Source organism: Exophiala viscosa (assembly GCF_022695815.1).
Source record: "Exophiala viscosa unplaced genomic scaffold EDD37scaffold_10, whole genome shotgun sequence".
In the NCBI taxonomy this organism is placed as follows: Eukaryota; Fungi; Ascomycota; class Eurotiomycetes; order Chaetothyriales; family Herpotrichiellaceae; genus Exophiala; species Exophiala viscosa.
In genome coordinates, this window is record NW_026944362.1 from 665,532 (window position 1) to 685,574 (window position 20,043).

Genomic DNA, 20,043 nt, shown 5'->3' on the forward strand with positions numbered 1-20,043 from the left:
GATCAAGGCAGGAAGAATGTCACTCTGTCTATGGGAGAAGGAGTTTTATTATCGCTGGGAGAGATAGAATGGTCCGCCCAGGCGCGTCTGTCATCTGGCCTCTCAAAATTTTGGTCGTGCTCTCGATGCAGAGCTGTACCCTATCGAGGATATCCTCGTACTATGTGTCAATACAAAGTCTAAGCCTTTGATTGCGTTGTATTACACCTGTTCACAATATGTACTCTTACACACTCGCTTGGTCTACTCTCATAGTTGACCTTTGATGGTATTCAATTCATGATACCTGCTTGCAATGGACTTCCTTTGGTTCACAATATGTTCTAGTAAACACTGGCTTGGCCTACTCAGATAGTTGACCTTGGACCTATTGACCTTTGCCGATCATCTTGAAACACTCGCTTCCAATAAAGTCTGTTCAGTCTCGTGAAGACGAACGTGCAATTATTTCCTCCATGCAGTCATGTCTACAACATATTCTGCAATGACTTCCACATTCCTTCTCAAATCACTAGGGATTGCTCATCGACCGATGGCTATTAAGCCAGCAAGTAACAGATTTTGGATGTGAGGGTCTTGCATATCAAGGTCATCATCCTCGCCCTCGGGATCAACGTTCTCATCATCGAGATGGGCATGCTCGTCGCTGATCCGACCGTGTACCTGGCGTAGATGGCCGTAGCACTCGGGATCGCTGTCAAAGACCGCTTCACACAGCCAACAGAAATGTTTCCCACAGACACACGCGATGTGGTAGCAGCCCTCTATCTTTGAGATTCGAGCTCGGCAGTTCGAGCATGTCCGGATATTGTTCTTCTCCATATACTGCTGATTTTTCCGGCCTTCTACGGACTTTTCCTCGTCTGAGGCGTCGCATGGAAGTCCTTCATGGCTGGCCGTGCAACATTTGGTACATATCGAGGTCAGACAATGTTCGCAAGGCAACGCCATGGCTTCGTCCGTAAGCCTGAATATCGTTGGACAGTCTGGTGTAGGACAGTAAGATAGAGTGGTTGGATGTGAGCGGACATGGTGTTTCAGCGACCAAGACAACAGGTCTTCGTACTGCTCGTGCAACAAAACCTCTTGCAACGCGGCCAGAGGTACGGCTCTTTGACATTTCGATTCATCGCCATAGCAAATGATGGGTAGTCGCCCGACTTCAGCGGCCCGACACTGATCCTCGAAGCAGTCTCGACAGTACTGGTGCCCACAGCTCAGTTCGACCGGGTTCTCAGCCATAGAGAGACACGCAGGACACTCTTTGCCTTCCTCGTCTCGGGTGCCAATGCTCTCATCTTCTGCCACCGCGGCGATAATTTCTCGGGCTGCTTGAGCGTCCTCTGGACTTCCCTGGATGACAAGCAGCCGAGGCGTCTGAGTGATGTCCAGCTTTGCTTTCTCTTTCCCGAATCTGCTGATCACTTGTCGGAAACCACCATGGAGAGCTGTGTGCCAGAGTTCCCCATCAAGTGGGATGCAATGTAGACACTGGCCACGGATCTTGAGGTAGGTCAACAACGCTTGACGCGCAAGTTGCTTGAGGTCGGCAGAACCGTACAGGCGAAGCTGTCGTCTAAGCGCATCTCGATAAACAAAGAGCTTGCCTGGCTGCGAGAGACTACGTATGTAGGAGAAGCCAGCGGAAATACCGAAGAAGTCGTCCCAGAGTATGGTACTATCATCGTGCAGCACGACTTCGCCCTTCAATAGCTTTTCCACTTCAGCTTTGACCTTGGCAACCCCTTTGCACTTCTGCCCATAGATTCGTATGCTCACCGGCTTGTGGCGTTGATCATCATGTATCGAAATCTGTGTACCATCAGACTTCTCTTCTTGCAGCTTCTGTATCGCGAAACCAAGCACGCTATACATCTCTTCGAGCACCGGAATCTTGACGGTGGTCATTTGTTCGACGTAAACCTTTGAGTCCATCTTCGGCGGGAGTGTACCGGAGAGGTCCAGGGCTAGCTGTACATCGGAGAACGTCTTGAACCGAATAAACAACCTCGTCTTTGACCCGCTTGGTGTTTGGATGGCGTCAGAGGCTTCCACTTTCAGACCAGATTGGGAGAGCAACTGCTTGACCGAGTAAATGGCCTCCTCCACGGTCGTATGTGACGTTGCTTTGCCGAAAGCCATCTTCTCTGGACGAAGGTTCTTCAGTATATCCAGAAGCTGTGCCTCGTTGGTGTCGGCGCACAGATTACCCAGCTTGACAGACCATATCGACGTCTTGCTTCCGTGATGAGCTGGAGGCGGTATGATCTTGGTTTGAACCTGTCTGCCTTCGAACTTCTTCTCGAACCGCTTTGCTGCAGAATTTGCCCATGTGGGACTCTTGTAGTGCAAGTACGCAAGTTTCGAAGCATTGAACCAGGAACAGCAGACTGTACGAATCTGAACCTTTGTCATTGGTGTATTACCCCGAAGCTTGCCAGTCACCAATGCCTCCAGGGCCGGAAATCGCACATCTTGAACTTCAGCACCTGGGCCGAATTGCACAACTGCTCCTTCCATACTCAATTGAATATTAGGGTTTCGGACGGCAGGGTCGGCATGTCTCAAGACCTACTAACATTAGTATATGAGCATGCAGTCAGGTTGAACATATTTACATCGTCCGATGCTGCTGACCCTTCCTGTTGGTCAGACTGCGGTGCCTCATTGTTGAGCGGCAAGTGAGAGAATTTGCAGGCATCGCCGTTTCTGCATCGACCCTTGCTGAAAAAGTGGCACATACGAGGAGCGGGAGTAACGAAGTCTTCGGCGTTTGCGCGCAGGGTTGATGATTCAGTGTGCGCTGCGCCATTGTTATCGTGTAAGAACTTGCACTTATCTCCACGTTTGCAGGAGCCGGTACGGTAGTACTTACACACCTCCATGGTTGCAGAAGCAGGGAAGGAGCAGACAACTGTGAAGGAAAGGAAAGACTCCAAGGCCACACAGCAGCAGGGAAAGAAGCACGAATCCCGAATCATTTGCGAGGAGGAGAGGCTGTTGTCCATTAAGAGTCACTAGAAGATGAGATGCGGTCTGACAATCTTCACTTTGTCACTGCCCCGGTGCGGGTGCACTCCCAGTGCGGTTCTCAATTGAGCAGAGACGATATTTCCGAGTCTTCACCTGCCCTCCAGCAGGAGCCATGTTGTCCATATAGAGTATGCCATTTAGCAGGCAAGACGCCAACGTCGAGAACTGGCTGCACGTCTCTTCTGCTTGATATTTGGAAAGTGTCCTCGTTTCAATCTTAACACTTTGATCGAGTTCTCGTCTGTTGAAATCGTTCCACAGCTTCTGCAGTCTTTGCCTGTCGTTGTGCAACAAAGTCCTTGAACTCTTTTTGACTTCTTCCGCTGACACCTCCTGTTCTTTCTTTCCGCATCAGGAGCAACGCTACTATGACGTTCAAGTTCGATAACGAAAGCCCTCACAAAAGGCTTCAGTGGTGTAAGAACAGATCCCCGGGACGTGATGACCGGTTAGATACCGTGAGATCGATCTAGCAAGCTAGAAAAGAAAAAGGTGTGAAGAGTTCCCATTCTTTCTCGTGCGGGAGATCCACGGTTCCGCCATAAAAGCCGAGGGTTTCCTTGTCGATCGAAATCCCGAGCAGAGCCCACAGCGCTGCTAACTTACTGTGACAGTAACAGCTTCTCGGACAAACGCTCCTCGCACCATGCATTCTACTATCGTTGAAGATGATAAATTGATAATCAGCCACCGATGATTTGACAAGATATCTGCCTCACTTCAGATCAGATGGCAGGCCATTCTCGATTATCCTCTAAGGCCATGCTTATTTCGGTAGAACAACATTAGCTGCATGGTTTTCATCACAGCATTTGTTTGTCTCGTTGTCCTGAACTGATGAGCTGCTCCCAGAGATCCTCTATCATTGCGGCGCCCGAGACGAGGCAGATAAGTAGGTTTACGCAGAAATAAGGCTGATCGCGCAGTTTCGTGATTGCTGGCATGGCTGGCTCATGGCGGCCTTTTCCTCGCCTGATCTGCGTCGGACTCGGAGGTCGCTTTCTAAGCCTTTTCTAATCGGCCCTTTTCTCGGTCGCGAGGAACATCTTTCGGCGACAACACTTCGCGGTGACGACCAGCATGAAAAAGATGACGCGGGTTGCACATCTGCAACGTGCTTCACCGTTGTAACTTGTCCTTCGAGACCCGAGCCAGCATTTCAGCACAAAAAGGACAACAGTATGTCGAATCGTGTTTGAGACTTCGGAGTAGCTGGTGATACGAGGACGATGAGAGATACCCCAGGTACGTCAATGATGGCCCACGCGTCTCGCTTGAATATGGGTCACAAATGGGGTCTTCCGGGCACTCCAAGACTCCAAGAGGAGCTTCTCAGGCGTTCATAGGCTCAAATCCCCTTCGCCACGGATTTCCCCATGCCCACCTCCAGATTAAGTTACATGTGGGCTACCCTAGGCGCCGGCTCCCTCATTTTTCTGGAGGTCAAGGGCGGGGTCGATACCAGGCTGACGATCACCGTCATGAGATCTTACGACCAGAAAGCGGTCATGTAGTATGACGCTTGCACGACATGAAAGATACGAGGGTATAGCCGGCCAAAGCCTAGCCATCCATAGCAGTTGATTGCACTGATCTGGTGCTTCCCATATTATCCCCTTGCCTTTCCTTCCCCTTCGTGTTATCGCAATTCATTTCAACCCTCCAAAACTCGTTGTACATACAGCGGCCTTGCACGCGACTATCCCCATCACCTGAAGCATTCATCTTGCGTGTGCTTTCTTGCTGGACACATCTCGCAAGCCTTCACGACGGCGACATTGAAAGATGGGTTTGACAGCAGATCCATTCTACAACCGCAAACCCGTTCCTGGTATGCTCATTCCCAACCTGTCTCCCACTTGAATGAGCCACTAAGAATCTGCTTCGTAGACGAATTGATCAGAGACGTCGGCGTCACCGGCCTCTCTCCGGACCAAGAATACTGGAACCGCGAGCGCAAGTACAGCGTTACTGGGGGCGACATCAGGAAATTCAGCAGCAGCAAGAAAGGAGGTCTAGAGCCTCAAGACGATCCTTACTATGGTCGTAAACGCATCTCAAGTTTGTACCTTTCTCAACCCGTTTCCAAGAATCCAGGACACTGACACCAGCATCAGATGCCGAGATACACGACATAGGCGCGACCGGCCTCACACCCGAACAAGAGTACCTGAATCGCGAACGCAAGTACAGCGTGACCGGCGTCGACGTGAGAAAGTTCAGCACGAGCAAGAAAGGAGGGATGGAGCCGGCGAATGACCCTTACTATAACAGGAAGAAAGTGTCCAGTCAGTATCCATACTTACCGTCTGTTGACACAGCACAAAATTGACAATGCTGTGCTGCTAGACGCCGAAATATCCGGAGTCGGCCAGACCGACATGACTCCCGCCGAACAGTACGAAGTGCGCGAACGCAAACAATCCCTCTTCCAGCTTTCGGACGACCCCTTCGCCCACCTTGCCGGTCGCAACCGCACTTCTATATCGGGCGTCGCAAGCGGTGCCTCCGCAGCAGCGAGTCGTCGTCGCAGTTCCGCAGTCGCACCTGATGCCCATGCACCCTCCGCATCGCACACGCACAGCGGCTACCAGGGCCACATGCTCGCTCCCATCGAAAGCAGACCGGAACCCCAACCCTTCCCGGGACCGTCACCGGTCAACTTCGGGGACACGGGCTTTGGCGGTCCAGGGCGTACTGGCAGTATCTCGACGTCCGACACTTTGACCAAGAGGAGCACCGCTGCCTCAGCAGAGGCGGGACCTTCGACACACAGTCATGCTACAGGTAGTACCAATGTCGGCGGTCATACTGCGATCTATGATGCCGTGACCATGGGGCACGACCACAATGAGCAACTGGGACAGGATCCTGATCATATCGCTCCTCATGAGGTTCGATGAGTGTTTTGTCAAGGGCGGACAAACGGACGTCGATGAGAGAGCAACTGTCGTTGTGAGGCACCAAGGTCTTGAACTCGAAGAATACCCGATTAACATGTTTGGATTCATTAGTTGCTTTTTTTCTCTCCGGCGTCAGAGTCTCAGCAATTGAATGAATTTGACTTGCAGTTTCTTCTCTGTCGTTGCAGACGTACAGTAGTTATTCTCCTGCTGTAAGAAATTCGCTGCAAATAGCAAATGCGTCATAGCTCATATCTGGCCAACTCGCTGCCCGGGCCTCAGCAGCATATTGCTTTCCAGCCTTTGCGACCTTGGGTATACACCGACCGGATCGTCCATACGATGACTCCAAGCACCAGACCTATCACCACACCGACAGACTTGCACATGAACACAAACACTTTCCCTAGCATCTTTCTGAGCCACGGCTTCCGCGGTATCTTCCAGAGGAATGTCAACTCCTGTTCCATACAAACAGGACATATAACAGGGTAAACCAGGGGAGCAGCAGGGTTCTGTTCCCGACAAAAGTCGCAGTATACACTGCTACTGTCCTCCATTGGGGAGCCACACCACATCTCAATCAAATGTTTGTATCTATCACGTTTCGACATGTGCTCCCACGTCGACTTCTGGATTTGTAACTTCGCATCCCATTTCGGATTCTTCTTGTAGATCAGTCTCCTGCGGAAGTACTCTGCTTGACGCGGCAGGATCTTGTGACACTTCCAGCAATAGCGGAGCTTGTCTTTCGGTATCCAACCGTGCGCGAGTCGGAGAATGAGGCTGTAGGACTCAGGGAGGAGCCAGCTATAGCGCTGGTCGTTGAAGCGGGACCATGTCGTCGGGCAGAGCCGCGGAGCCGAGAGCACGGCAGAGGCCAAGGATTTACAGGTGAGGGCTAGACAGACGCGGTCGACGGGATGGAGATAGTCGACGACGATGTGGATGAGTTCGGTGGGAAGAGTGGTTATGGTTGCGGTGTCAGGTCTCGCTGGCTCAGATGTTCGGTGATTAGGTGTTTTCTCTGTGTGGTCTAGTCTGACCTGAAGTGTACCTGGTTGTCAGCGGATCCCCCTCGTACTTGTGAAAGCCTGGTTTGAGGTACCTACCTGTGGGGGAATTAGTAGTAAGATCATGCGGTTCTGCTCATCGCGCCGCCAGCCTGCCGTTGCGGACTGCCTGGCCTTCCCACGCCACATTTATCGGCGTCGAGTTCTCGCACCGGGAAAAGTTTGTCGTGCGCCAGGTGATTTTCTGGGAAGACAAGAAAAGACAGTGAGGGGTTATAAAGCACGAGCAAGGTGATCTCAGGCTGCAGAAATAACAAAACAGCCTTGCGATCCTTCGATGATGGTAAGGCTGGCTAGCAAGTAAGGCAATGTGTCTGGATCAGGCGAATTGCAAGTGTAGCATAGTCCTAACAACTTGTAAGGCCGACCTACCGGGATGTTGCTCGTGGGTGCCTCGCATGGAGAGGGGCTCTTGAGGGACCATACATGTACGTGGTAAGCTGTGCAGAAACTTGGGAACAAACAACGTGGCTCGCGGAAAAGTGACGCCTGGTTTAGGTCAGGGTGCAGGTTGGTTGTGCTGTTGTGGTTGGCCGTTCACCGCTGCCGGCATATTGCATGTGCCTGGCCAGGGCATGGAGATGGTCGGCAGTCGAATTGGAAATGGAGAAAGACAGCAATAAATATCATGCCTCGCGGGGGAAGATTATATCATGGTTTGCTTTAAGTAAGTTAAACCTGCGATTAGCTCCATATAGCGTTTCTTGTTATGGCGGGGTAGCTGATAGGGTCACTAGGCTAGGGAGGCCGTAGCTGATAGCTGGGTACGCCTAAGTTCCCATGGGGGTGGAAATTCATTTCCGCCTCCCAGAGTCGTAGTGCACGACAAGCACTCATAGCAAGGAAGACACAGCAGTGCATAGTGTTATGACAATGATTTCCAGGTTTCTTTGAACACCTGCCATGATCTCAGTTCCTTGCAAGACGAATACTTGCTCTTCGAAACACGTTTTCCACAGTGGCCTTTGTTGACACGATCATAAATGCTTCAAGCTTTCAACCTGCATAGTTGCCGCTGCGTTGCCCTACTGTTAACTCATTGTAAAGCGCACCTTTTTGCATCCCACATACTCGCTTGCCACAAGTCCAACTCCCCTTCAGTTGTCAGCCTGTTCAGCTTCCTTACAAGCGCTCTTATGAACATTCCAGTCCTCCGTCTGACACTCTTTACTGCAGTAGCGGACTTTCTTGCATCTTCCGCAACGAAGGAGTGTCTGCTGACTCGCCTGGTCGACAGGGCCATGCACAGCACCGCATTTGATACAGTTTGGGTATTCCTTCATTTTGCTTCTCAACAGTCGTTCGTATTTGTCCAACTCTTGGCTGTCTCTGAATTGTCAATTTTGGTTAGTACTCAGCCTTTGACGTGGAGTGTGCCTCCAACCCGCGGAGAAACTTACTCTGCATGTCTTGATCAAGGACTCGCAAGATGGGCAATGCTTGGAGAGGGTCGTGAGCGTGCATTGAGGGTTGCCCATGGGTGCTTGATGGAGCCTGAACGATGGCGCCAACGTGAGCTTCCAATGTAGCCTTTGTGCGCCACGAGCCGAGGATTTTCTGATGGATGCCTTTGTTCTTGACCATTCTGTAGGCCTCTAGGAGACAGCTCGCTTGCTGCTCGGACTGACAGATGTCGAAGCCGAAGACTTCTCTTGCGCGAGGGTTTGTAGGGATAGTGGTACGATCGCACGCTTGGTAAAGGAGATCTTCGGCGTCCATGTCTTGCTCCTCGACGGCCTCGTCGTCTGTGGGATGGAACAAGTCAGCCGTGGAAGGTGGCGAGATCATGGTAACAATCGCTAAAGCCCGGACCATTCGAATGCTGTAGATGGGTTCTTTGCTCTCATGATCGTGTTCGACGAGATCGACATGCCGGGGGTCGCCCATATATGAGTACGGGTTCGCCATTGTTGAGACGGGTGTACCACTGTGTAAGTAGAGAGCGCTTTTAAGCGAGACAACACAGCAAGGGCTGAAATGTCAGGACAAGGGCTTGATGTGATGAATGTCTCGACTGCGTAGAAGGGCAGATGAGTTTTTAAGTGAAGCACAAGTGAAGTACTAGGCAGTGGGCTTTGAGAATAGTTGACAACCCACGGCTCGCTTCACTTGAAGAGACCGCCGCCACAGAAATGCGGGATGATGCAGGATACCCTACGGGAGGACGCTCTTGAGATGGACCTGATCACGACGGAGTCGAAAGGGCGGTCAACAAACGTTGAGTCTTTGATTTAGAGGCGCTGTGATTCAGGTGCCTGCCATTTGGACATCATTGTTTACCTGGTAAGGTGTGTTGTCGCTATGCCAGTGAGCAAGAATGAGTTCTGTACAGAAGATGCCAGGCGCATCGTTGCACATCTCTAAGCCCTTGATCCAGACCGAGTTCCCGATCAATGACCGCAACGTTTCAATGCTGTCTAGAAGTGCATCTGTGTGAGCCTTGTCACGCTCTGCCTCTTAATTGCCTTGCGTTGTCGCGTGGACCAGATAGGCAAGTTACCCGAGTCGCATCTTAGGCGTCTCAGCCGTCCAAACTCCTTGTGAGTCGGACGTACAGTGGTATGGTCAATGAAGTGCCCGTCAGGTGCGCGACAGACCTACCCAGGGAACTCCCAAGCTTGATCCGTCTGGAATTTGATCATAGCACCTCTCAACAAGAAGGACCCTCACTTGTCCCTGGAGGCTGCATGTCAATCCTGAACCCACGCAGTCTCGACCTGCGCACCTTCGACAAACTGAAACTGAAGATTCGCCAATACATGGGAATTCCTACGACGAGCAAGATCGGTGCTCTCGGTTGTGTCCAGCACAACAAGCCGAATGGAGCCCTTCGGAACGAACGTGTCGGTCGCGAGGGCGATACTGCGGTGGATAAAGTACGACGGTAAAACCTCACGAGAGTCGTTGTGCCGAGTAAGATACGGTCCGCGCCTTGTTGCGCGCAACAATTGGGGCTGATACTTACCGTACTTTGATGCCGAGGTGCGTGATCATCGAGAGTCGGCGCCCGTGCGGCTAGGCGCTGTTTACACTGGAGTCGCTTGCGTGGCCGAGTCTGTGATGCTGCCCTCAGTGGGCATCGGAATATATATGTGTTGAAGTGAGGTGTCAGAAGTGCACGTCAGAAGACAATGATCTATTCTTTGACACTGACCGACGCCGCTGTGACCATCGCATCAACAACGAATGCTGTCATTGATCATATCATTCTCCCCGGGCCACGCACGCAAGCCATGGTGTTCACTGTCTTCAGGCTTTCATAACGCAAACCAGATCCTCGTCGGGAACGCCGAAGTCCTCAATTTGACCGCGAACACTTACAGAGATCGAATCTGAGTCTCGAATTTGGGATGGACTAGCTGTGGACTCGATTGCGCCTCTGGTTGTTCTTCCTGATTCTTGCTTGTCGATGCAAGCCTTTTGACGCGAGCACGTGTAGGCAGGCGTTAATGAGGCTTGTGATGCCATCTCCTGGATACGAAGTTAGCCGGATACGATGGAAGCGACGAAGAAAAGCTGTCAAAACGAGTCGGGGGAAATTGAGGGGTTTCCTTTTTCGGTCGTGCGCCGTCTAGGTGGCCATCTTCATTGGCTCCCCTACGACAAGGCTGAAATTGGACTCCAATGGCCCCTGATGGCGAATATCGATCTCCTCTCCTGTCTACAACGTCTAGCCTTTTTCAGTTTGTGCTTCTTCTTCACCCAATCTCGACGGTGCGCACCAGATGATCTAGTACCAGGTCTGGCTCGCCTAGCACCAGTCTCATCGCAGATGTTCCGCTGCTGGCGCCTGGACTATCATGGCATTCGGCTATTCTTATCCACGACTGATACTTTTTCTGCGACAGTGTTGAACGACACCGCCATCCCGCTGTTACTTCGTCTGTGCTTCAGCCAGCCTCAAGTCAAAACGACGCAAATCTCGTCTAGGCTTGATCTCAGAGCGCCTTTGTTATGGCTCCTCATGTCACTCTAACACTTCAAACCAATTCGGCGGGACTCCGTATCGTGAGCAGAATCAATTTGCCATTGTCTGCGCCTCCTCATTCGGATCACGACAATGCACCTCGTTGCTTTCGGTAGGTCGCCCTCGAGGTGGGTGTGGCGCTTTGCCGCTCGGTCGCTTGACATATACCACCAGACATGCCTCACGCTTCCTCCCTTCCCTTCCATTCTGTTGCGTGCTTCTTGTCGCCGTCGCTCTTTACCTTGTGCTTTTCAGTCTCTCGTTCAACATGCCGTCCTCATCACTCTTTCTGGGGGCGAGCACCACACTCGTTTCTGCTTTGACCTTTTTCGCTGCTTCGGCTTCCGCTGCTTCTTCCACTTACTATGCTTTGGATACCGAATATTCCGGCTCAAGTTTCTTTGATGGCTTCACTTTCTTTGATGTAGGCAGAAACCCTTGGCGCGAGATCGGACACAAGCTGACCCATATCACAGGAGGCTGATCCAAGTCACGGCTTCGTCACGTATGGCATATCGATCCACTGCCTTTTGATTCCGCAGACACTGACATTTTCCCAGCTATGTGGACGAGGACACTGCTTCGAGCTCAGGCTTGATCACCTTCGACGATGGTTCGGTTCAGATGAGAGTCGACGACACACACACCTACAATGGTAGCGCCGACTATTACAACGTCAACGGCGTTGGACGACCTAGCGTGCGAATTTCGAGTAATGATAGATGGACACACGGTCTCTTCATTGCCGATATCATACATCTTCCTACCACAACGACCAGCGATGGATGCTCTGTGTGGCCTGCATTCTGGACTCTGGGTGGAGGCACCTGGCCCTCGGAGGGCGAGGTCGATATCATCGAGGGTTCAAACATCCAAGCGGCGGACCTGTCATCGGCACATACAGGCGGTACCTGCACTGTTTCTCAAAGCTCGAACAACATGACTGGTATCTCGAACGGCGATGACTGCGACTACTACGACGACGGATCCACCAACGGTGCTGGTTGTGGTGCTTTTGATGGCGGGTCAGACAGTTATAGTACCTTCAACGACAATGGTGGTGGTGTCTACGCAATGCTCTGGACCTCTGATGCTATCAAGGTGTATTTCTTCCCTCGAGGCAGCATTCCATCCGACATTTCATCTGGTAAACCGGATCCTACCGGTTGGGGATTACCATTCTCCATCTTCAACGGACCGGACTGCGACATTGACTCCAACTTCCAAAACCACCAGATCGTTTTCGACACCACCTTCTGCGGTTAGTTTCTTCACCATTGTCCTGGTTATCCCTTGCTGACAATTTCACAGGTGACTTGGCTGGTGCAACATGGACCAGCAGTGGTTGCGCTGCGAAATACGGAGATTCGTGCTCCGTCTATAACGGCGACAACCCAACCGAATTCTCTGAAGCGTACTGGGATGTCAACTACGTCAAGGTGTACACATCCACGACTAGCACGACGACCACCACGTCCACCACCACCACATCTAAGACTACCACCACTAAGTCCACAACTACCACCACTACCTCGACTACCAGCACTACCACCTCTACCACCACCAAGAGCACGACGAGTACGCCAACGAGCACGACTACCAGCTCGAAGACTACCTCGACGACGTCCAGCCCCACACCTACCAGCACTTCGACATCAACCACCTCGAAGACCTCGACCTCGACGACGTCCAGCCCCACTCCTACGAGCACTTCGACATCAACCACCTCGAAGACCTCGACCTCGACGACGTCCAGCCCACTCCTACGAGCACTTCGACATCAACCACCTCGAAGACCTCGACCTCGACGACAACGTCTACTTCAAGCTTGACATCCACGAGCAGCAGCACGACCACTAGCAACGCCGTAGGATCCGTGAGCCAGACGACCACCACCTCCTCCACAACGTCTAGCGGGAGCTCGTTCGCCGCTGGCCAAACTTTCAATGTCGTGGTTACCGTTCCAGATACCAAGAAGATCAAGCGTGATACCTACTACCTTGGCATCAGCGCCGAGGATATCGCTGTGTTGGGTAGCCAAGCTAATGCTGCTACCTTGGTTACTGGCGACGACGGTACTATCCTCTATGGCACTGAGTTCCTTGGCTCTAGCCCTACCTCTGACGACGCGGTTGCATTCCTTGAGGTCTCTACTACCGAACCCGTCGATTACGTCTGGTCAATAGACGCCTCTGGCGCGCTTACTCTTTCTCAGCGAGAATTCTGTCTCCTGTCTGACTTGCAGATCGAGACCGTTGACGCCGCTGGTGATAACTGTGATGGTACTATCGTGACCTTTACTGTTTTGTTTACGGCTGGCACTACCACCAGCACTACCTCCACTAGCACTAGCACTAGCACTAGCACCACATCTACCACCGGGATCAGCACCACCAGTACTAGCACTTCGACCAGCCCTACAACGACCTCCACCACCACCACCTCGACAACATCCAGCTTCAGCTCGTTCGCCTATTACCCCAACACCACCACCTCCAACGGGAATGCCGTAGGTGCAGTAGGCGCGACCACCACGACTTCAAGCCTCTGGACCATGACCACCAGCAACGGCGCGGACGTGGACGCCGTAAGCCAGGCCACCACCACCGGCCAAACCACCTGGGAAGACTGGACCGAGTCGACCACCACAAGCAGCACGACCACATCCTCCGCGACCACCGAGGCCGGAACATGGGCTGACTGGACCACCATAACAACGACTACGACCGACCCAAGCACATGGGCTGACTGGGAGGTGTCAACCACAACGTCGACCAAACCTCACACAACTGCCAGCACCACCAGCGCAGCAGCAGAGACCTGGCTGGACTGGTCCGACGGCGACTCCTATACAACCATCACGCTGACAACCACCTGGATCGAGCCTTGTGAGACAGGCTACACGACCAAGACGACTACCATTATCACAAGCTGCACCGAGACTTCGTACACGCCGACAATCCCCGTCACAGTCACGACAATCACACCAAGCTCAGGATGGCCCGTGACAACGCCTGTGGTGTGCACGATCCCTTGGGTTCCAGCTACGAGCACCGCCACTGCCAGCACCACCACGAAGCCAGCGTCGACAAGCAGCAAGCCTAGCTCCGAGACTGTGACGGTGACGTGGCATATCGCCAGCGCCAGTGGCAGCGGCATTGCAAGCAGCAGCGCGACCGGCAGTGGAAGCGGAAGTGGTAGCGACAGCTGGGGAGCAGACGCCTCGTCGTGGGTATCAGCATCCGCCTCAGCATCAGCCTCAGCGTCTGGATCAGCATCCTCCAGCCCAAGCGCGACCGTCGAGGAGACACTTACCGTCGCACCTGTGGCATCCACTGCAGTTGTGGCTGTGAGCGTTGCAAGCTCCTCCGATGGATGGGGATCGTCGGGATCAGGAAGTGCCAGCAGCACTGCAAGTGGAGCCTGGGCCGTCGACGCAACCAGCACGACGCCCTCGGTCGCCACGTACACTGGCGCTGCGGACCGAACCGGACTGAATGTCCTGGCGTTGTTTGGTGCAGGAGCGGCGGCTCTTGCATTCGTGGTGTAGATGGTGTAATGAGTGATCTAGAGATAATGTGTGGTGTTTGATAGAATATGCGAAGGGGAGGTTTCGTTACTTCGTTTGAATACCCCAGACAGCTAATTGACTATTTCAATACTTGACACTTTTCTTCGGATATCAAGCCTATCATTCTACCGTTCCAAACACTGTTCGCTTTTTGTGTAGTTCACCAATAGTTTACTCGGTCCTTTGATCTGCACATGAACAGAAAAACTCTACCACTACCACTGCCAGTGCCAGTGTAAGTACCCGAAAAACGACTGGTCATGCCGAATTCCTGTACGTCTACCTGACTTTCCTGCTCTGTCCACCCCTTCCTCTTTGTATCCAACTTTCTCACCCTATTCTGTCCAGCTCGCTTCTAATCACAAGAACGCGTATTAGACCACATACTGTAGTCGCACGGTACACATCGCAAAAATGCGGCGGTTCACCACCAATCTTGCACGGAAGAGAACACCTCAATCTCCTACAGTCAGAACCCGAACCTTCAGAACTCGCGAACGACCGCTATATGGCAATCCCTCCCTTGAAGCTCGTTCGTCATCCTCTCTTGATCAGAAGTTCAGTTACTTGAACAAGGAATTGTTCGGATGGAGACCAGAGCTTCAGCACCTTAATGTTAATCTGAACATTCAAATGAAAGGACTCGGCGACAATCTTGCTGCCCTATTCAACACCCTTTCCGCCCAACTCAACACCCTTTCCGCTCAACTCAACACCTTTTCCGAGACTCAAGCAGCCAAATTGGACCACTTCGAGAATAGGTTTCTAAATCGGATGGCCTTTGCAGTGGGTGGTCTTCAAGTCCATGGAATACTACTTTCTAACAATGACAAAGGTGTCTGGGTTAGCCATCATCGGGATAAGTGGCTCCATGACAACGGTCCTGATCCTCCTAAGCGAACCTGCCTTGATCGAAGCTCCAGAACGGACTGCAAGAGAAGTATCATAACATCATAGCTCATGTAACCAATACCGGCAACGAGGTCCGCCGTACACAACCACACCGTATGGAGGGGCTAGATCATTTGTTCTTCCGATTATCCCATCCATTAAATGTTCGCCGGACACCCAAAGTCTTCCCCCGATTCATGGTAGGGCCAGAACCAGCAATCTGTAATCCGTTTCGGCCGATCGTGGACATACTGGTTGTATGCATCGTTGTTGCAGGTTGGCTGAGAACGTAGTCCTTCAGAGGAGCACTGACCTGGCCTGAGAGTGTCTCGTTTTGCTTGGTGGCTACGCTATCGATTGCAATGGGGTTCTCCTTGTCACCAGCAGCAGGCTTCGTTTCCTCATTGAGATCAGGAGGTGGAGGCGACGAGCTGTATAGATTCACATAACGCTTTTTGACGTTTGTGTTTGCTTCCTTCAGTGGATATGGTCGCTTCTGCGCGAAAGCATTTCCAAAGTGATGAAGTCTGTGCGCTGCCAATTCCTTTGGGATTGGCTTGTCACCTGCATGAGGCGGCTGGTGCGATCCATCAAAGGAAGCCGTCATAACGGGCGGCTGGCGTGAGCCATAAAGTTGTTGGTCACTGAGTGTTGGGAGAACCACTCGGCCTTGTGGCGGCAGCTGACTGCCCATTTTCGAGAAATAAGTCGCAATGCTATCCTGGGCTGAGGACGACTTTGCTAACTTTGGCTTCTTTCGCGGCGGGTCCGGGTTTGAAGAAGATCTTTCCAGAGCAGGTGGGTTGGATTTGAGTTGATGACTTGCGGTAGTGAATCCCATGGTCACACTGGATGTAGAGAAGGCTCCATGGTCACTCATTGTGGTGGACATTCCGTAACTTGTCAATGAACCTGAAGTCGCGAAATTCGAATAGGGTTGCTTCTGTGCAGCAGCCACAGCGTCTGCAAGTGGCATACCAAATGCGGGTGTTGCCTGTAGATCTGAATGAGACATGGCGAACGGTCGTCGACTACCATCAGCAGGCCAGATATCATCATTTGCACTGTCATTTCCGCCCATGCTCTGAAGCCCTTTCACAAGATCTTCCTGAGATGGAGGCTGGCGGCGAAGAATCTTGGCAATGTCCGCGATCGTTTTGTCATTAAACAGCGGCCCTGCCTGTGCCAGATGGTGGTGGACCTTAGAGGGTAGGAATTGAGTCAATGAGGACTCTGTCTGGTCTCTGGATTGCGTAAGAGGTATACTCATGGTCAGAAGAGCCTGAGCTCGAGTCATTGCGACGTAAAGCAGCCGTCGTTCTTCGTCGGTATCCTCGGATCGTGAATGGGGGATTGAACCTTCATAAACAGCAGGAATAAAAATAGCTGGCCATTCCAGGCCTTTGGCAGAGTGGATGGTAGAGATGGTCACACGAGGTTTGTCGCTCCCTTCCCCGGAATTGTCCTTATCAGTGGACAAAGAAATGTTGGCCAGAAACTGCGCAAGCACGTCCTGACCACCATTCGCAGCGTGCCGTTCTAAACCATCAATCGTTGCTAGTTCTTCCTCAGAGGCCTGCAACAGTACTTCGGAAGCATGAGTGATCAGCTCCTTGACGTTCTCAAGCCGGTCTTCGTGGTCTTCTTTGTACTTCGTCTTCAGGTAATTCTCCAAGTCCAACGCTGACACAACAAAATCGATCAGGTTGCTGGGTACTGTCGCCGGGAGCAATGTCTCTAGCTTCTTTCTCCCATTCTGAATGAGTGTAACAAGGCGTCCAAGCTCCTGCTGAGCAGGCTTGGTGAGCTTCTTCTCAAAGGATAGATCTCCTGCAAGGACCTTCTGGACCACCGCCCACAAGGACAACTTTCGTTCTTCACCCATTTTCATGAGTCCTGCAACTGTGCTGTCCCCAATCTTGCGTGCAGGCACATTGATGATTGAGACCAAAGCTTGATTATTGTCTGGATGACTGATTGTGCGGAGGTAGTCAATGATGATTCTTATCTCAACGCGGTCAAAAAACCGTTGACCACCAACCATGCGGTACGGTATACCTGAACTAGTCAAGGCTTTCTCGATTAGCAGGGAGAGGTATGCAGAGCGAAGCAGAATGGCAAAGTCCGAATGCTGAAGAAGACTCCCAGTCATTGTTGTCATTCTTTTGATCTCACAAGCAATCCACAGCGCTTCTTCGTTCGGATTTGGCAGACGTCGAAGAACAGGCCGAGTACCATGACAATGAGTGGCTTTCAGACGTTTAGGTGGTCGATTTGTGTCTTGTTCGATGACGTCCTGGGCAAGCTTCAACACAGCTGATGCAGAGCGATAGTTCTCTTCAAGGTTGATAACGACCGTCTCAGGATATGAAGTCTTCATACGCCGCAGATTTTCGATCTCGGCAGACCGGAAGCCATAGATGCTTTGATCTGGATCACCAACGATTGTGATTTTTCGCGCGGCTGTTGCCAATAACTTCATCAATTCAAATTGTACGATATTTGTGTCTTGAAATTCGTCGATCAGCAAAGCCTGTACATTGGAGACGCAACCTGGAAAGGCTCGCAAGAGGTCGACGCAGCGTAAAAGCAGGTCATCGTAATCCAGAAGCTTAGATGTGGCCAAAGCAGCCTCATACTCGTGAAAAACCGTGATGAATTCTTGCTTCTCTACCTGCTTTGGCGGTGTTTTGGGCAAATCATTCAATCTCCTATTCTGGGCTTTGTGTTTCGATATCTTAGATCTTGCAGCTTTCGGCTCGATTGATAGGTTGTGGCTTTTGACTATGCGCTTGATGATGCTGAGACTGTCGGAGGAATCTGCTATACCGAATCCTTTGGGTATGCCAATGAGATGGCCATATGCAACGAGATAGCGACGACAGATGGAGTGAAAAGTCCCAAGCACCAGCTTGGTTTCTAGTTCGCACCCAACAAGTCCTCTGAGTCTCTCTCGCATTTCACGACTGGCTTTGATGGTAAAGGTGCAGCAGATGACATTCTGTGGGTTGAGGCCTGCATGGGCAATGAGATAGGCGACTCTGCAGGTCAGGGTCTTGGTCTTGCCGGAACCTGGTGGTGCTAGAACTTGTAAGATTGTTGCCTTGGAAGTGACTGCAGCTCTTTGAGCGGCATTGAGCCCGCTCAAGAGCTGCGCGGCCATGTTTGAATGACGGTGGAGGTTGAGTCGTCGTCAACGCGTGGTTAGCAAGTGACGCGCATTGAGGCAGGTCGCGTACTTGCCTCGGTTCGCGAAGTCCCGTGACTTGTATTGTAGATACCCTGCAGGCCAGTAGCGACAGTAAAAGTTCTGGGGCCAGATGGCCTGGAAGATGCGCCTAAGAAGCTTATCACTGGCAACTGCGGGGTCAAGGCAACCACAAAACTTATGGGTCACACCATTCCATCGCCTCCTTCGCATTCGCTACTTGCTATCCTGATATCGCGACCATATCAGTCGCTTCCCGCAACGTAGTGCGCGTCATTATCTGGTGACTTTCACGACTGCATGGTGCCGTGCTGCCGGTGCGCAATGCTCTAGGCTGCTTTGGGTCCCCATGGCCAAATGTTTGGCAGTCGATGTGCCTTTTGCCTTCTTCGCCTGCTGCTACTGACTGAGATATATACTACTAACTCGATCGCATATACCCACGGAATCAAACCCGCGTGAAGTCTGAGAGCCAAATCGCACCCACTCATTTCAAGTCGGAGGACCACATTAGCATATCTCTCTACCGTCTTCCGTGGCCGTCCCTCAACATGTGCTTCCGAACCGAGATTGAAGATCCTACTCAGCAGCCTATCCGCGTTGTTCAATCGCATGAGGCTGAAGACAGCGTATCCAATGGAGAAACGACAAAAGCTAGGAACAAAAGGATGAAGTCCTATGACATTGCCGCTGAAGAAGATTGGAATGACAAGTCTGAGCAAAGACCAAAGACGGGGAAGAAGTCCGATTACGGGTTTGAAGCATCGGCCCAAATGTCTGAAAGTCAGGGTCAATCGAGTGGACAGCGTCGAAGGCCAGAAGCGAGAAGCATTGCGAGCATAATGAGTCGCAACGTTGGCCAAATGTGATATATTCACACAGGGAAGGAGGATGATGTGAATGGCCTACATTGACTCATTGACCGACTGCTATTTGGCCATTTGCCGACCTTTGTTGTTCATGGCTTGAGCGAACCTCCCATCGATTGCGACGATTGCAAAATGTATCAATTCCATGGATTTCAGGGAGCGGTGTCCATGATGAGATTATATGGTCGACTGTGGTGATATGAGGTCAGATTCGGGGCTCGTGGTGACACGACTTGCCAGACGTCGTCAACATCTATTCTAGATGCTACATGTGTATGGAAGCGATACGGAAAGTATCTCAACTTGTATACTTGCTTTGTGATGAATGGTTCTGTACCACAAAGCGCGTATCACGTGATTTGGGAGACGGCGCAATTGTTCCTCCGACTCGAGTCTCCGTTCCAACTTGATCATTAATCTTCTGTTCGTGGTGAATAATTGCGCCGACTCGCTCTGGTTGACCACAGAGGCCGACTCGGTCGGACAAGATCTCGGTCGGTCCAAAATGTATTCAGAACAGGCAGCCAC

General features: G+C 51.8%; 5 protein-coding genes across 5 annotated transcripts; 3 read left to right on the forward strand and 2 right to left on the reverse strand.

Moving 5' to 3' along the window:
* Window positions 1–522: 522 nt before the first annotated feature.
* EDD37DRAFT_612005 (uncharacterized protein) lies at window positions 523–2,885 on the reverse strand (the record flags this gene model as incomplete). The annotated part of the gene is made up of 2 exons (XM_062815324.1): window positions 523–2,571; window positions 2,619–2,885. 2 exons carry the CDS (start codon window positions 2,883–2,885, stop codon window positions 523–525), a joined length of 2,316 nt encoding a protein of 771 aa, XP_062667375.1.
* A 1,826-nt stretch (window positions 2,886–4,711) lies between these two features.
* Window positions 4,712–6,075, forward strand: EDD37DRAFT_119469 (uncharacterized protein). The gene is made up of 4 exons (XM_062809307.1): window positions 4,712–4,864; window positions 4,924–5,094; window positions 5,151–5,321; window positions 5,383–6,075. Exons 1-4 carry the CDS (start codon window positions 4,819–4,821, stop codon window positions 5,934–5,936), a joined length of 942 nt encoding a protein of 313 aa, XP_062667376.1. The 5' UTR covers window positions 4,712–4,818; the 3' UTR covers window positions 5,937–6,075.
* On the reverse strand, window positions 6,076–7,352 carry EDD37DRAFT_119473 (uncharacterized protein). Its single transcript, XM_062809308.1, has 2 exons — window positions 7,049–7,352; window positions 6,076–6,982 (listed from the first exon to the last, which is right to left on the reverse strand). The coding sequence occupies exons 1-2, from the start codon at window positions 7,136–7,138 to the stop codon at window positions 6,215–6,217; spliced, it is 858 nt and encodes a 285-aa protein (XP_062667377.1). The 5' UTR covers window positions 7,139–7,352; the 3' UTR covers window positions 6,076–6,214.
* Window positions 7,353–11,012: 3,660 nt separating this feature from the next.
* EDD37DRAFT_119529 (concanavalin A-like lectin/glucanase domain-containing protein) lies at window positions 11,013–13,169 on the forward strand. Its single transcript, XM_062809310.1, has 4 exons — window positions 11,013–11,400; window positions 11,453–11,481; window positions 11,537–12,237; window positions 12,288–13,169. The coding sequence occupies exons 1-4, from the start codon at window positions 11,245–11,247 to the stop codon at window positions 12,806–12,808; spliced, it is 1,407 nt and encodes a 468-aa protein (XP_062667378.1). The 5' UTR covers window positions 11,013–11,244; the 3' UTR covers window positions 12,809–13,169.
* Window positions 13,170–14,687: 1,518 nt separating this feature from the next.
* On the forward strand, window positions 14,688–15,532 carry EDD37DRAFT_119704 (uncharacterized protein). Its single transcript, XM_062809311.1, has 3 exons — window positions 14,688–14,782; window positions 14,896–15,333; window positions 15,383–15,532. The coding sequence occupies exons 2-3, from the start codon at window positions 14,962–14,964 to the stop codon at window positions 15,494–15,496; spliced, it is 486 nt and encodes a 161-aa protein (XP_062667379.1). The 5' UTR covers window positions 14,688–14,782; window positions 14,896–14,961; the 3' UTR covers window positions 15,497–15,532.
* The last annotated feature ends 4,511 nt before the right edge of the window (window positions 15,533–20,043 follow it).

Bases quoted from the DNA above. Each gene is read 5' to 3' on its own strand.
- EDD37DRAFT_119704 (XM_062809311.1), top strand. From the start codon at position 14,962: ATGCGGCGGTTCACCACCAATCTTGCACGGAAGAGAACACCTCAATCT. The intron at 15,334-15,382 runs GTGGGTGGTCTT...ACAATGACAAAG, and splicing joins TAAATCGGATGGCCTTTGCA to GTGTCTGGGTTAGCCATCAT.
- EDD37DRAFT_119529 (XM_062809310.1), top strand. From the start codon at position 11,245: ATGCCGTCCTCATCACTCTTTCTGGGGGCGAGCACCACACTCGTTTCT. The intron at 11,401-11,452 runs GTAGGCAGAAAC...CCCATATCACAG, and splicing joins ATGGCTTCACTTTCTTTGAT to GAGGCTGATCCAAGTCACGG. The intron at 12,238-12,287 runs GTTAGTTTCTTC...ACAATTTCACAG, and splicing joins TTTCGACACCACCTTCTGCG to GTGACTTGGCTGGTGCAACA.
- EDD37DRAFT_119469 (XM_062809307.1), top strand. From the start codon at position 4,819: ATGGGTTTGACAGCAGATCCATTCTACAACCGCAAACCCGTTCCTG. The intron at 4,865-4,923 runs GTATGCTCATTC...TCTGCTTCGTAG, and splicing joins CAACCGCAAACCCGTTCCTG to ACGAATTGATCAGAGACGTC. The intron at 5,322-5,382 runs GTCAGTATCCAT...CTGTGCTGCTAG, and splicing joins TAACAGGAAGAAAGTGTCCA to ACGCCGAAATATCCGGAGTC.
- EDD37DRAFT_119473 (XM_062809308.1), bottom strand. From the start codon at position 7,138: ATGTGGCGTGGGAAGGCCAGGCAGTCCGCAACGGCAGGCTGGCGGCGC. The intron at 6,983-7,048 runs GTAGGTACCTCA...GGTACACTTCAG, and splicing joins TACTACTAATTCCCCCACAG to GTCAGACTAGACCACACAGA.